This window comes from Caretta caretta, chromosome 3 (assembly GCF_965140235.1).
Source record: "Caretta caretta isolate rCarCar2 chromosome 3, rCarCar1.hap1, whole genome shotgun sequence".
NCBI lineage: Eukaryota > Metazoa > Chordata > Testudines > Cheloniidae > Caretta > Caretta caretta.
Genome location: NC_134208.1, coordinates 10,742,118 through 10,758,647, shown reverse-complemented (window position 1 = coordinate 10,758,647; position 16,530 = coordinate 10,742,118). Strand labels below are relative to the sequence as shown.

Genomic DNA, 16,530 nt, shown 5'->3' with positions numbered 1-16,530 from the left:
AATAAAATAGGCTTGGATAGGAAGTGGTGGGTGGCAACTTACAACTGTTGACAATCACTCTGCGATCAGTCTTTGGAAAGGAAGCAAGCAGGCCTGTTTCGGCAGCCTGTCTTTTGCTGGGAATAACACGGGGAAGGCGGGGAATTCTTCAGGGTGGACATTTCCCAGTCCAGAGGGACAGAGATGTTTCCACCCAGGAAAGGCAACGGCGATGGGGGCAGAAGCTTGGGAGTGGGTGCCCTTGCTGAAAGACTAAGGGGAAACACAGGTGCAGTTGTCTTACACCTGTGGCAAGAGCTGTGTTTTAAAGCCCCAATGCAGCCTTAAAGAAGCATAGTTGAAAGGGCTGCATAATTCCCATCCCTCCCGTACCATGAGCAGCGGGCTGGGTCCTAGCAAGGCCCCGCACTCATGACAATTCTGAGAAAACAAGGTTTCCCCTTTTCCTGGGAGCCACGTGTAGTGACCGGGGCTGACCCTGCTGGGCCTGGAGAGCGCTGTACTTACCCATCCAGACTTCTCCAAACTGTCCCGCACCAAGTTTCTTCACAAGCTTGAGAGACTCCCGTGGGATTTCCCATTCGTCCTGCCCCCAGGGCCTCTGGGGAGTCAGGGATGTGCACGGAGTGGTCAGCCTCTGGCACAGACCATCCCCTTTGTCTGTGTATTGAGAGAACACCTGTCAGCTCGTCGGTAAAGGGCCAAACCCTCCCGCCCAACCTCCAGCCTGAGTCGCTGGGCTGGAGACGTGCAGAGGGTAATTATCCTCCTCCTCAGTGTGTGGAACGGCCACTCCACACAGGCTGCTTCAGCCCCAGAGCTCTGAGCGCCCCAGGAGCATGGCCTGGAGGACCCATGCAATGGCAGATCCCCTAGTGCAGCCCTTTCCCCAGCCGGCTCATGCCCCAGTGCATCACAGTGGTTGCACCCCCTGCCCCCACCACACCTCTCTCCAGAATCCAGTCTCTCCACACATCCCCTCCCCTGTGGAACCTCCGTGGCCCCGGCAGTGCCTCGGGGAGCTCACTGTGCCCCTGGAAGGGGCAGTTTTGCTCGTGCGCACCTCTGCTTTGGGATGTTCACTTTGCTTACAGCTGTGGGTGGAGTGACCTGCAGGAGCTGCCCGACTCACTTCGTATATCTCCATTCCACTGCAGCCCCACCCAGTGCTAGCTAGAGCAGGCGTTTCATGCCCACCCTGCGTTCACCTCCCCATTCCCTATACTGCCACCTACTACAGGTATTGCTCCCCACGCAGTCGCTGCTCAGTGGGCATGTAACTGATTGATAACCCCCGTCTGGTCATAAGGCACCAGACCATGCGGCCTCCTCATGCCCGTAAGCTGTACATCTTAAATGCTACAACAGACGACCCTGTCCGGGGACACGGGCAGCTTACTGCTGTAATGCTGGACTAGATGGTGCAGCGAGGAAAAGGTGATCCTGGGGGAGATGTAGTATCCCCCACCGTCTAAGGAGCGGATCCTGTAGTGTTTGATGATGTCGCCTTGAGCAGAGGTGCTGTCTCTCACGGACAGTGAAAAGGCATCTGGGGAACAAGCAGAAGAAACCACACTTACTGGCCTGGCTGGCACTGGTCTGAGACAGACCTGATGGCTTTCGTCTTCCTTCAGTAGCCCTGTGTCTGCAATGGGCTATAGCCCCTCTCACAGACAGGTGAATCTATGCTGGGAATATTCAGGTGCAGGGCACGCTACACTGCTGCCTCCCATCCATCTTCCATCTTGGTGAGATCTGGGCAAGTGTCCTTTCAGCCAGACCACATTTCACAGGGACATAGCATTTACCAGTCTGGATCTAGCTCTTGGTCCATGATGTCCAGCAACCCCATGGACAACGCTGGAGGCTTCCGAGCATATGTGTCTGTGGGGGCAACGGATGTCATGGAACTCTATCCTGTCCCCTCCGAGCGATCAGCATAGACTAAGGAGCCTGATATTTCATGGCCATTAGGAACCTTGGCTTGCTTTGCTCTGAATGCTAATGGACCTGCTCTCTTTGAAACTCCACCATGAAGATTAGTTTTGTCATGAAGGCATGAATGGGTTTCCGCTCCCGGCTCTAACACAAGCACCCTTCGCGATCTTGGACAAGTCACTTAGTCTCTCTCTATGCCTCAGTTCCCCATCTGTAAAATGAATCTTATGCTTCCTTTCTCCTACCCATTGTCTGTCTGTGTAGATTGTACGCTCCTTGGGTATGTCTACACTGCAATCTGAGGTGTGACTGCAGCATGGGTAGACACTCAACCTAGCTTTGGTCTAGCTAGCTCGAATAACAACAGCAATGAAGCTGAAGCAGCATGGGCTGTACAAGCCCGCCTGGGACCTTGGGTATGTACGCGAGCGGCTAGCCCGTGCTGCTGTCACACCCCTGGCTGCAGTGTTGACATACCCTTTGGAGCTGGAACGTTTCTAAGTGATAGAGTTGACGTATAATAATGAGGATACAACATGATCCCATCAAGATATCACATGATTAAATATTGCCAAGGAAGTGTTATCACCCTGGTGATGACCATCCCAGTATCTGGCAAAGCACCTGGGTCCTGACATGCAACATCCTTATTATTTAAATCCTGGGGTTTCGTGCAGGTCTGAAAATACACCTCTAATCTGCCCTTCTCGACTCCCTGCTAGTCCAGTCCAATATGGGTTGCCAGCAGCCAGTACATTTATGGAGTGATAGTTTAAAATGTACATCAGTAAAACTTGCAAAACAGCGTAGAGACTATTTCCTTTGTCTGCAGTATGTTTCTGGACTGGGAGTACGCCAGATTAATGTGGATTTATGTGATTTTTTTTATGTTTGAAGGCCTGGATTCTATAGAAGAAAATCTGTCATATAGGACCATAAACAGAAGTCGTGTGCACCCAAAATTGCTTTGAAATCGTAGTATCCCAGACATGGGAGGACTTTTAAAAATGTGTAATACCGACCTATTGGCCTTTTTTGTATTTTGTATTGTGTCAGTAAAAAATGTGGAGGGTCAGTATGAATATGGTTAAGAAGTGTTAGTTGTCTTGTCTGCAGAAGTATTCCTCTTCCCCCTCCCCCCTGCCCGCCATGCAACATTCCTTGCTATTCCAGTCTTGAGCCCCCATAATTGGTGTTGGTCCTACTTTGAGCAGGGGGTTGGACTAGATGGCCTCCTGAGGTCTCTTCCCACCCTGATCTTCTATGATTCTATGATTCTAACTCTGTCAACGGACTTCAGTCCTGGGCTGCAATACCGCTGACTAGTTCAGTCTTGCATTGCAATGCAACTCTGAGCCCTGACTGGCAGCATTCCCTGCTATTCCAGTCCTGTTCTGACTGTTCTGCCAACTCACCTTGTTCCCATTCTCCAACAATACCCATTCCTGCTGCAGCCCTGAGTCTCTCCTCACCAGTGACTGGCAATCCTGCCCAATTGTGCTTGTCTTTTACATCAAATTCTTCTGGATATATTCACCCTGACGCAGTTTCAGCTTCTGGGGAATCAGGCTTTGGGAGGTCTTTGGGCCAATGCTTTCAAAAGTGGCCAGTAATTTTGGGATGCCTCTGTTTTTGGATTACCAGCCTGAGACTACTTGGGTCTGATTTTCAGAGTGTGCCGAGCAATCAGTCTTTTAACTGAAAACCACTGGACCCTTAGCGACTTGAACAAACACTGAAGGGCAGTGGTGGATTCTCCATCTCTTGCCATCTTCAGATCAAGACTGGATGCCTTTCTGGAAGAGATGTTCATTGTGCAGGAGATCAGACTCAGTGATCTGATGGGCCTTGTAGCCTTAAAATCAATGACTCAATTATGTGAATAGGAGCGATGGTGCTCAGCACCTCTGCAAATCAGCCCCAAGAGGCCTCAAGTTGGCCAACCAAAAATGGAGGCGTGCAAAACTAGGGGACACTTGGTGGAAATCCAGATCCTGATTATCCAAGTGTCCTCTTCTCCAGCACTTCCATTTGCTTGAGATTAACTTGCTTTTCTCAGTGAAGTGATCCACTCTAATAAGAGCTCTGCCTGATGATTAGAATCTAGCAGTCCTACAGACAAATCAATCAGCTGTCTAATGCTAGCCTTAATATTTACCCTGCCATTTATGTTAATGAATGGCTGTATCGTTTTGGGCAGTGTAGAATGCATTTCAACTGGCACGGGAGTTTAGTCTGTTTCTTGAACTTCATCATGTCACTTCTTTTTTCCTAAGCAGCTCCGGTTTATTTCAGGGGAGCGGAAGAAAAGATTTTCAGCGATCGTTTCCATAGCTGTTCATCTGAAATACGAGACCGCCAGGGTCTGGTTCATTTCAAAGTCATTTACCCATTCGGGATTGATTACAGAACAGAGCCGGACACCTGCTACTAGTGGAAAGGGAAAGTGTTAAGGCTGGAAGGCTTTAATTCTCTCTTCTCTAAACAACAATAACAATGAAAGATTGACACAAAATCCCCAACACTAGTAGCTTCAATGACTCACAGTCACCTCTGCAATAACAAAGCCGCATGCAGAGCTCGGTACTAATAAGGAACACTGTACTAATAAGCCAATGAGTACAGCCAGCTAGGTCAATCAGCCCTACAACAATAATTCAGTGTACACATCCCAGCATGCAGATGCATCCCTGCAGTAAGAATTTGAGGGGGTACCAACCCTCCAGTCACTATGTGCATGAGATCTCTGGCCAAAAGGAAGGGGTGAATTTTACTCTTCCAAGGGCTAGTTATGATTTCTGTGTTGGGACTAACCATAATAATCTCACTGTTATTTGTTTCCCTCACCCCCCTGCCATTTGTTTGTTGTATCCACTTCTTGCCGTTCATCATAGGACAAGACTTTGAACTCAGGGACCGTCTTTTTGTTATATGGGTGTATAACCTGCAGCACAGTGAGGCCCTCATTCAAGTCCCCTGAGTGTTACCACAAGACAAATACACATCATCATAATGAGCAAGCAAAAGTGAGCAAGAAAATGAGACGAAATCATGAAGACTACCTTGAAACAATGGACCTGTCTGAGTGGACTGGCAATTCTGTTAGGATAAGCAGATGCTTCTCTGAACTATTCAAATCTTTTGTACAAAATTCTGATCTCATGCACATAGGCCCCAATCCAGCCTAACTCTACTGAAGTCAGTATATGAACCATTTATCTAGGGCAGGGGTGGGCAAACTTTTTGGCCCGAGGGCCACATCTGGGTATCGAAATTGTATGGTGGGCCATGAATGCTCATGAAATTTGCGGTTGGGGTGCGGGAGGGGGTGAGGGCTCCAACTGGGGGTGCAGGCCCTGGGGTGGGGCTGGTGATGAGGGATTTGGGGTGCAGCAGGGAGTTCCAGGCTGTGACTGAGGGATTTGGAAGGTGGGAGGGGGATCAGAGCGGGGGCCAGGGTTGGGGCACAGGAGGAGGTCAGGGGTGCAGGCTCTGGGCAGCGCTTACCTCAAGCAGCTCCTGGAAGCAGTGACATGTCCCCCCTCCAGCTCCTATGTGGAGGCGTGGCCAGGCAGCTCTGCACACTGCCCTGTCTGCAGGTGCAAGCCCCACAGCTTCCAGAAGCAGCAGCATAGCATGACACTCTCCAGCTACTATGCGGAGGCATGGCCAGGCGTCTCTGCCCCGTCTGCAGGTACTGCCCCTGCAGCTCCCATTGTCCGCGGTTCCCAGCCAATGGGAGCTGCAAAACTCGTGCTTGGAATGGGGTCAGCGTGCGGAGCTCCCTGGTTGTCCCTATGCCTAGGAGCTGGAGGGCAGACATCCCCGCCATGCTGCTGCTTCCGGGAGCCACGCGGAGCCATGGCATGTGCAGAGCAGGGCAAGCCCCTGTCCCTGCTCCCCGGCGGGAGCTCAAGGGCTGGAATGAAAGATCTGATGGGCTGGAAGCAGCCTGCGGGCTGTAGTTTGCCTACCCCTAAACTAGGTACTTCTATGTAATATCAGGCAGCTGCCCCTAGAGTGTCCCTTTGTGTAGTAAAACTATTTCTCCATGCTTATTTTCCCCCCTACTGTTACTCACACCTTCTTGTCAACTGTTGGAAATGGACCATCCTGATTATCACTACAAAAGGGTTTTTTTCTCCTGCTGATAATAGCCCACCTTAATTAATCACTCTCATTATATTGGGTATGGCAACACCCATTTTTTCATGTTCTCTGTGTGTATATATATATATCTTCCTATTGTATTTCCCACTGCATGCATCCGATGAAGTGGGCTGTAGCCCATGAAAGCTTATGCTCAAATAAATTTGTTAGTCTCTGAGGTACCACAAGTACTCCTTGTTCTTTTTGCTGATAGAGACTAACACGGCTACCACTCTGAAATCCGATTCAGCCTAGTTTTGGCTCATTCTGTAATTAGGGCTGTCTTAGCCTCAGGCTCTCCATCCTCATACACCCCCATTCCTGTAGTATCTGAGAACCTCCCACGCTGTATTGCATTCATTCTCACACACCCCTGTGAGGCATCATCCCTGTCTTACAGATAGGGAACCAAGCAGAGGGAGATTAAATGATGTGCCCAATGGCACACAGTGAGTCTGTGGCAGAACCTAGGAACTTAACCCAGATTTCACAAGTCCTACACCAGTGCCTTGCCCACAAGTCTAGCCTTCCTTTCTGTGGCATTACATCAGGGTAACTGAGATCAGAATTGGCCCACTGAGTCTGCAAAATTAGACTGGAAACTTCTGATTCTCTTATGGGATTTTTACTTCATTGTGCCTGGAATGGTCCTGCCAAGAAAACAGCGCTTATCACAGCAGTGTAGCCCCACAGCACTGGTCTGCCCATCCTTAGCAAAAGTTACAAGTGGTGCCTTAAGAAAGACCCAAAGACCCCGTCAGTTTCAGTGGGATCAGTCACTGCACAGGTAATATTTGCTTAGCCCTTCCAACATTCAAACTTCAGTGATGTTGAGCAAAAAAGCTAGATATTGTGGGCAAACTCTTCCTTCCCCCCAGATGCTCATTTTCTGTTTGTCTGAGGTTAGTGAGGCACAGCTGTTTCCACAAGTTTCAGTACAATTATTATTTTTTGGAAGGTTTGTTTATTTCCTCCAGCTTAAGCAGATTTGCTCTCTGGTATCTGTTTCATTAGTGACCTGCTTATCAGGTCGTCTTGACAAATGCCCCACCGCACTGTGCTGTTGACGGTACCCCTAGTGTCCTCTATAAAATTTAAATTTAAATTACAATACTTTAGAAAATCAATCATAGACAAAATTAGATTACTGGAACTGTAAATACCTGCTTCACTACAATGGTAAGGATGAATTCTGAACATGTAATACACTAGCAAAGTTCTGTGTTCTGTGTCCCCATCTAGTGGCTGCGCCAGTCACAGATAACAGCCTACTATTGTTACCAGTTAATGGAGTCACTCCTTTAGCTCAAAAGGTAGAGGCCAGTGCTGAAGGTCAGGAGTATAAACTTTGCTGATGGAAGGTGGAAGTAAATAAATATGTAAATAAAGAACAAAAACCTTTAAGTTCAAAGAGCAACATGAATTCAACCACACTCCCCAGTGTGTATTAATTTATAGCTTTAATAGTAATACTTTGCACTTCTGTCTGTGGATCCCAAGGTGCTGTACATTGGTGAATTCAGCCTCACAACACCCTTTGAGGGACAGCTTTTCTCCTTTTACAGATGGGGAAACCAAGGTTGAGAGAAATTAAGTGGCTTGATTCAGGAAGCCTGTGATTCAGGAAGTCTGTGGCAGAGTCAGCAGTCAAACAGAAGTCAAGAACTTAGTAAAATTAAAAGAGGGATTGATGACTTATCTGGATAAAAACAGCCAGAGGTAGAATAACAAATACCAAAATAACAGTGTGTGTCAGAATAAAGATAAAAGTTCACACTTTCAGGCATAAGATAATCACCAACTATTACAAATTAGGAGGAAATTGTCATGGACCAGACTGCAGTCGGAAGAGAGCCTGAGATATAACCCCTTGTATTAGAGGCCCGGTATGAGGCCTGAGCTAAAGTAGTGGGCAAGCTTTGCTGATATAAAGCAAAGTGAGCAAAAGTCCGGCTGTGAGCAAACCTCAGGCTGTGCCTGCTTGCAAGTTCACCGAATCTGGCAAGAACAGGGCTGATATTGCAGAAACGCGCATTCCTAAGAAGTGCTAGGCACAGAACACTCCCACAAACACACTCCAGAAGAGTGGTACCGGAAAATCCTGATATCAAGGATTGTACAAAAACATTCCCCATGGATAACAGGAACACACTGAACCCTCCTAAAAGATAAGGTCAGGATGACAGTGTGATGAATAGAGATGTTTTGATGGAACCACCAGGTATCAGGTGATGGGTGATAACTAGCCACGTCCAGGGGCAGTAACTAACTCTGTCAGGGGGCAGTACGTAACTTGTTTGCATCAAGGTATAAAGAGGTATCTCTGAGAGAGTGTTTTGGTCCAGCCGAGGGGGGAATGGAAAGTGCTGCCATACACAGACCTGCGTCCACTGTCACGGACATACATGTCTTAGTATTCTCATAGAGTCTTCCGGGGCTATTACCGTGCTTTGTCGACAATAAACCTGGCCTGGTGCCTTTGTACCTTAACAGATCTTGTGGTCATTGGGTGGTTCACTCGAGGTCTGCTGTGCCAGCTGCCGGCGCAGAACTGGGGCAGCACACAGGGAGAACACACACACACACACAGCCAAACTTCTAACCACACAGATTATGCTGCCACATCTACCTTCTTCAAGATGTCTCACACTTTTCTCGGTAACTTCTTCTCACCACAGTACTGAACATGATGGACCTCGGCTCTGATCCAGCCTTTCCCCGCCTATGTTCATATGTTTGATGTCTCCTGAGTCCAAGTCATATATTTTATTCACAAGATCCTACTTCCACCCCTTGTATCAGTCGAATCAGGGACAGAAAATACTATGTGGGGTAGATTCACCCATTCTCCACAGCACTGACAAATATAGAGTTTATTCATAATTATTATTTATTTGCCACAGGTCCCAATCAGGATCAGACCCTCACTGTTCCAGAGATGGTACACATGTATGGAAAGAAATGGTCCCTGCCACCAAGTGTTTACAATCTAGGCCATAGATAGTGTCATAAATATAAAGGGAAGGGGTAAACACCTTTAAATCCCTCCTGGCCAGAGGAAAAACCCTTTCACCTGAAAAGGGTTAAGAAGCTAGGATAACCTCACTGGCACCTGACCAAAATGACCAATGAGGAGACAAGATTCTTTCAAAGCTGGAGGGGGGAGAAACAAAGGTTCGCTCCGTCTGTGTGATGCTTTTGCTGGGAACAGAAAAGGAATGAGTCTTAGAATTTAGTAAGTAATCTAGCTAGAATGAGGATTTTTATCAAGCCTTCCCCAGGAAAGGGGGTGTAGGGTTTGGGAGGATTTGGGGGGGAAAGACATTTCCAAGCGGGCTCTTTCCCTGTTATATATTTGTTTAGAGATGCTTGGTGGTGGCAGCAATAAAGACCAAAGGCAAAAGGTAAAATAATTTGTACCTTGGGGAAGTTTTGACCTAAGCTGGTAAAAATAAGTTTAGGGGGTTTTTCATGCAGGTCCCCACATCTGTACCCTAGAGTTCAGAGTGGGGAAGGAACCTTGACATGGTGGCAGAGGTGGGATTTAAAGGTGTTTACCCTTCCCTTTATATTCATGACAGATACCACAGAGACCAGGAATATGTGTGGGCAAATGGCCCCACTGAGTTGCTTCACTGAGCTGCCTCACTGAGTTTGGTTGGATGAATTCCTGGAGCTTTCATCACACGACATAATCTTTAATTAAAGATTAAGTTTTAATTCCTGGAGACTCCAGGACAGTTCAGGAGGGTTTGCAACCCTACCTCACTCCCTTTCCAGCCCTTCATTTGACAGCATAGGGTGAACTGCTGGGCCTGCATGGAGTCCCACTGAATATGACTGTCACAGCCATTCCAGAGCCCCACTGAAGTCAGTTACCCAGGCAAGACCCAGCTTAAATGAAGGCATAAGGTTGGACAACTGTTCCCAGAGAGTAGTTATCAGTGGTTCACAGTCAAGCTGGAAGGGCATAATGAGTGGAGTCCCGCAGGGATCAGTTCTGGGTCTGGTTCTGTTCAATGATTTAGAGAACGGCACAGAGCATACACTTATAAAGTTTGCGGATGATACCAACCCAGGAGGGGTTGCAAGTGCTTTCGAGGATAGGAATAAAATTCAAAATAATCTGGACAAACTGGAGAAATGGTCTGAGATAAATAGGATGAAATTCTCTAAGGACAAATGCAAAGTACTCCACTTCGGAAGGAACAATCAGTTGCACACATAGAAAATGGGAAATGACTGCCTACGAAGGAGTACTGCAGAAAGGGATCTGGGGATCATTGTGGATCACAAGCTAAATATGAGTCAACAGTGTAACACTGTTGCAAAAAAAGTAAACATAATTCTGGGATGTATTAGTGGGAGTTGTAAGCAACACATGAGAAGTAATTCTTCCGCTCTACTCCACACTGATTAGTCCTCAACTGGAGTATTATGTCCAGTTCTGGGCACAACATTTCAGGAAAGATGTGGACAAATTGGAGAAAGTCCAGAGAAGAGCAATAAAAATTATTAAAGTTCTAGAAAACATGACCTATGAGGGAAGACTGAAAAAAATTGGGTTTGTTTAGTCCAGAGAAGAGAAGACTGAGAGGGGACATGATAACAGTTTTCAAGTACATAAACGTTTGCTACAAGAAGGAGGAAGAAAAATTGTTCTCCTTAACATCTGTGTATAGGACAAAAAGCAATGGGCTTAAGTTACAGCAAAGGAGGTTTAGGTTGGACCTAACTTCCAGGGTGGTTAAGCATTGGAATACATTGCCTAGGGAGGTTGTGGAATCTCCATTATTGGAGATTTTTAAGAGCTGGTTAGACAAACACCTGTCAGGGATGGTCTAGATAATACTTAGCCCTGCCATGAGAGCAGGGGACTGGACTAGATGACCGCTCAAGGTCCGTTACAGTCCTATGATTCTATAATAATGGGTATAAAAAACAAAAGGAAAGAGTGGGCAAGAGAGGACGGAAGTAACAGTGATCGAGGCATGTGGCTACATAGCTAGTCTATTCCTGGCTTGCTTAAAGGGACCACATCCTGCTAGCCGCAGAATCAATACTGATGTTACTGAGTGGCTCTCTGAGGTGAAACTCTGAAGTGCTTTTTTTCAGATTTTCCTGTCCCAAAACTTGCCCTAGATAAGCCTGAAGTTCTGGATGTCACAGATCTATGTACAAAGAAACCACCTGGCTAGACCCAGCTCAGTAAGTCTGCACTGGGTGGGAAAAGGCATGGTTTTATGTTTAGAAAAAAAGTTTGTCACTCTGCTTCAAACACAGGGGCTTTGGCTTACTTGTTGGAGACAGTTACATAGAATCATAGAAAGGGAAGGGACCGCAAAAGGTCATCTAGTCCACTTCCCCACTCAAAGGCAATGGTTTTCAACCTGTGGTCCGCAGACCTCTAGGGGTCCACAGACTATGTCTAAGATTTCCAAAGGGGTCCACACCTCCATCTGAATTTTTTTCAAGGGTCCAAATATGAAAAAAGGTTGAAAACCACTGACCTAGACCACCCCCTACAGGTGTTTGTCCAACTTGTTCTTAAAAACCTCCATTGATGGGGATTCCACAAACTCCCTCGGAAGCCTGTTCCAGAGCTTAACCACCCTTTCGGTGAGGACATTTTTCTTAATATCTAACCTAAATCTCCCTTGTGGCAAATTAAGCCTATTTCTTGATCAATCTTCAGTGGACATGGAGAACAATTGATCACAGTCCTCTTTATAACAGCCCCTAACGTATTTGAAAACTGTTATCAGGTCCCCGCTAAGTCTCCTTTTCTCAAGTAACTTGCTCTCCCTGCTTAGCAAGGCAAGGTCTTCTTTGCCTGAGAATGGCACATCTAATCAACGAAGGCTCCTTTCAGTGTTGTGAGCTGGAAAAAGAGCTTGTCACCCACACTACTGGTATGTAATGGTGGGGCCCACAATATGTCTAGGGACTGGCCACACAGAGGAAGGGACAGTTCCTGTTTTGAAGAGCTTCCTTGCCAAAGGTACAAGAGAAACACATGAAAGTCGGTGAAAGAGGCGATCGCATTCAAGAATCTAAGCCAGCTGCCCCTCCCCCAAGCTTTTATTAGAATCATAGAATCATAGAATCATAGAATATAAGGGTTGGAAGGGACCCCAGAAGGTCATCTAGTCCAACCCCCTGCTCAAAGCAGGACCAATTCCCAGTTAAATCATCCCAGCCAGGGCTTTGTCAAGCCTGACCTTAAAAACCTCTAAGGAAGGAGATTCTACCACCTCCCTAGGTAACGCATTCCAGTGTTTCACCACCCTCATAGTGAAAAAGTTTTTCCTAATATCCAATCTAAACCTCCCCCACTGTAACTTGAGACCATTACTCCTCGTTCTGTCATCTGATACCATTGAGAACAGTCTAGAGCCATCCTCTTTGGAACCCCCTTTCAGGTAGTTGAAAACAGCTATCAAATCCCCCCTCATTCTTCTCTTCTGCAGGCTAAACAATCCCAGCTCCCTCAGCCTCTCCTCATAACTCATATGTTCCAGACCCCTAATCATTTTTGTTGCCCTTCGCTGGACTCTCTCCAATTTATCCACATCCTTCTTGAAGTGTGGGGCCCAAAACTGGACACAGTACTCCAGATGAGGCCTCACCAATGTCGAATAGAGGGGAACGATCACGTCCCTCGATCTGCTCGCTATGCCCCTACTTATACATCCCAAAATGCCATTGGCCTTCTTGGCAACAAGGGCACACTGCTGACTCATATCCAGCTTCTCGTCCACTGTCACCCCTAGGTCCTTTTCCGCAGAACTGCTGCCTAGCCATTCGGTCCCTAGTCTGTAGCTGTGCATTGGGTTCTTCCGTCCTAAGTGCAGGACCCTGCACTTATCCTTATTGAACCTCATCAGATTTCTTTTGGCCCAATCCTCCAATTTGTCTAGGTCCCTCTGTATCCTATCCCTCCCCTCCAGCGTATCTACCACTCCTCCCAGTTTAGTATCATCCGCAAATTTGCTGAGAGTGCAATCCACACCATCCTCCAGATCATTTATGAAGATATTGAACAAAACCGGCCCCAGGACCGACCCTTGGGGCACTCCACTTGATACCGGCTGCCAACTAGACATGGAACCATTGATAACTACCCGTTGAGCCCGACAATCTAGCCAGCTTTCTACCCACCTTATAGTGCATTCTTCCAGCCCATACTTCCTTAACTTGCTGACAAGAATACTGTGGGAGACCGTGTCAAAAGCTTTGCTAAAGTCAAGAAACAATACATCCACTGCTTTCCCTTCATCCACAGAACCAGTAATCTCATCATAGAAGGCGATTAGATTAGTCAGGCATGACCTTCCCTTGGTGAATCCATGCTGGCTGTTCCTGATCACTTTCCTCTCATGCAAGTGCTTCAGGATTGATTCTTTGAGGACCTGCTCCATGATTTTTCCAGGGACTGAAGTGAGGCTCACTGGCCTGTAGTTCCCAGGATCCTCCTTCTTCCCTTTTTTAAAGATTGGCACTACATTAGCCTTTTTCCAGTCATCCGGGACTTCCCCGGTTCGCCACGAGTTTTCAAAGATAATGGCCAATGGCTCTGCAATCACAGCCGCCAGTTCCTTCAGCACTCTCGGATGCAACTCGTCCGGCCCCATGGACTTGTGCACGTCCAGCTTTTCTAAAAAGTCCCTCAAAAAAGTCCCTTAGCTGGCTCAAAAAAGAATTAGATACGTTCATAGAGCACAGGTCCATCAACTGCTCTGAGCCAAGATGGTCAGGGATGGAACCTCATACTCCAGGTGCCCCTAAGCCTCTGGATGCCAGAAGCTGGGACTGGACGACAGGGGATGTTTCACCCAATAACTTGCCTTGAAGCCTCTGACACTGGCCCCTGTCAGAGACAAGATATTGAGCTTGATGGAGCATTGGTCTGAGCCAGTGTGGCTGTTCTTATACATAATAGATTGTAGAAGTGGGCATTGAGGAGGGATTTCAATGAAGAGAGGTTAGCAGCTTTTCATACCACTGCAGGGGACACTCCAAATTTCTGCCTATCTAAGATACTTATATGGCCCCCAATACTGTACTATCCAACTGCCTCACAATCTTTAATGAATGTAGCCTCACAACACTGCTGGGAGGTAAGGAAATGTTGTTGTCCCCATTCTACAGATGGGGAACAGAGGAGCACAGAGAAACTAAATGACTTGTGTAAAGTAACACCGGCAGTCTGTGTGGATCAAGGACATGAACCACCTCTCCCACGTCCTAGGCTAGAGCCTAAACCACTGAACCACCTTGTCTCTGTGACCAAGTATACTCCCATCTTCTATGCTGACGGAGGCAAGAACCATAAAACAAGAAAGAACAAAAACAAAGTCCCCTTTGGAGAACCCGGTCTGTTACTTCCTGGTAATCCTCTGCCCTGAAGTGAACACAAAATGGCTGCCGGACTTTGCAGACAGCACACTTCCTAAAATTGTAAAGGCATATGTGAAGGGGCAAAGAACCTCCCCGCCTCCCACACACGCACCAGTCAAGAAGGGCTTAAAGAACTCTATGGTCACAATCAACCCAACCCGCCCTTAAAGGGGAGGTGCTCAGCCCAGTTATGATTACACTCTGAAACAAGCACCGCTAGAGCTCCCAGACCAGGGCTACATCTACACTACATCATTTCCAGAGGCGCAGCTGCACCAGGCTGCTGTAGCGCTTGTGGTGAAGACACTCTTAAGTTGACAGGAAAGAGCTCTCCCATCATCTTAATAATTCCTGCCTCTGCAAGAGGCGATAGGTATGTTGGCAGCAGAAGCTCTCCTGCCGACATAGTGCTTAGGTCGGTGTAACTTATGCCACTCAGGGTGTGGATTTTTCACATCCCTGAGTGACGTAAATTAAACTGAATTAATCTGTAGTGTAGACAAGGGCTAGGGCATGGGGCTCTTTGCCAAGGAACAGCTTGGCAGCACCGCTAGCCTGCGCCCCCTGAGAAAAGAAGGCAGGCTGGTTTGTTGCATTTATTGACATCCCCAGGACTAATGCTTGGCCTGTAGCCATGGAGTAGACTGGGAGCTGGGATTTCCTGTGGAGCCACAGAGAGAGCTTTCCCTCCTTTGTGTGAGGGAGGGCTCTGGCTCCTTGTGGGCCTTGGGACAATTTGCCTTTTTATTTAGACTGTTTTATACCCTTCTGGAAGAGGGTGGACTTGCTAAGAGGTACAGCTGGAGGGCTGTACCCCAGGACTGGCCCACAGGAATGCTGTCACCCAAGGAATGCTGTATGAACGCCTGCCTTCATCCCAAAGGGGCAACCTTGAGACATAACCTTTGACAGTGCAGCACAAAGAAACAAGATCTTAACAGTTATATACACACAAAAGATTATGTAACACCGACAGACAGTGGTTGGCGGCAGATGGGATCGAACCTGGGACCTCTGGAGCTAAATGCATGAGCCTCTATTGCATAAGCTAAAAGCTACATGGCCCTTAAGCTAAGGCTGTAGCTCAGTTCCATTAGAGGGGACAGAACACCATACCCAGGACATGTGTGGGTTACAATTGTTTACTTCAGCGATTCCCCCCTTCCATCTATGTCTGATTGAGTCCTCAACACCTGTGCATCAGTGTGTATGTGAAAATTAATAACTAGAGATGGGTGAATCAGTTCAGAAAGCTTGTGAATTACCCTTTCTCCCCTGGCCCAAACGTATGTCCATGCACAGAATCAAGCCTTTCAGAGGCTCTGAAACATTTGGATCAATTCCCCCCTATTAAAGGTAGCAGGGAAATTATTTTTTCCCCCCTGTGAAAAATTTCCACAAAAATGAAATTATTTTCATCAAAATGTTCTTCAAAATGTGTTGAGTTTTGGTTGAAAACCCAAATGTGCTATGAAAAATGTTGACAAAATGTTCATTTTGTCAAAAAAGCCATTTCCATCGGAGAAAAACAACTATTCTATGGAAAAATTTTGGCACCACTCCCCCTTGAACTTCCCACATCTTTGGCACAAAATATGACAGGGGCTGTTCTGCGGATAGCTATCATTTCCACACCCACACCCAGGCACTGGAACTGGAAATGCAAGAAACCTTGTGAGAAAATCTGATCTCATGAAAGTAGGGCCCAGTTTTGCAGATATGTTGTATCCAATCTAACCTGTCTAGGTTGGTACAGCTCCAGTAGGTTTTGAGAATGTAGAACCATAGGAGAAGCAGCCAAATTTGCGGGGGTTCTAATTTGAAATCATTGGAGGTTTGTCCAGCAACGGCAATAATCAGAGGCAACCCACCTCCCAAATCTTACCTTTATTTGTTTCACTCTCTCGTACAAGGAAAGACCCAACTTTGTTGCCAGGAGCCATCAACAGCCGTTCGGCATCTTTTCTACTGAGAGCTTTAAAAAACCATCTGAGGGAGAAAAGTCATGAAATAGTTATGAAGAGCTCCAAGAAGAGGGAAATG

At 47.1% G+C, this 16,530-nt stretch overlaps 1 protein-coding gene across 4 annotated transcripts in view; it reads right to left on the bottom strand.

The window, feature by feature from the left end:
• Positions 1-16,530, bottom strand: part of BLK (BLK proto-oncogene, Src family tyrosine kinase) — a 92,164-nt gene that overhangs the window by 14,436 nt on the left and 61,198 nt on the right. For all 4 annotated transcript variants that reach the window (XM_075126339.1, XM_075126338.1, XM_048845784.2 and 1 more), the window contains exons 6-8: positions 16,373-16,476; positions 1,400-1,549; positions 508-660 (exon numbers count right to left, since the gene is read on the bottom strand). In XM_075126339.1, coding sequence (XP_074982440.1) covers positions 508-660; positions 1,400-1,549; positions 16,373-16,476 — 407 coding nt within the window. The remainder of the gene's footprint in view (positions 1-507; positions 661-1,399; positions 1,550-16,372; positions 16,477-16,530) is intronic.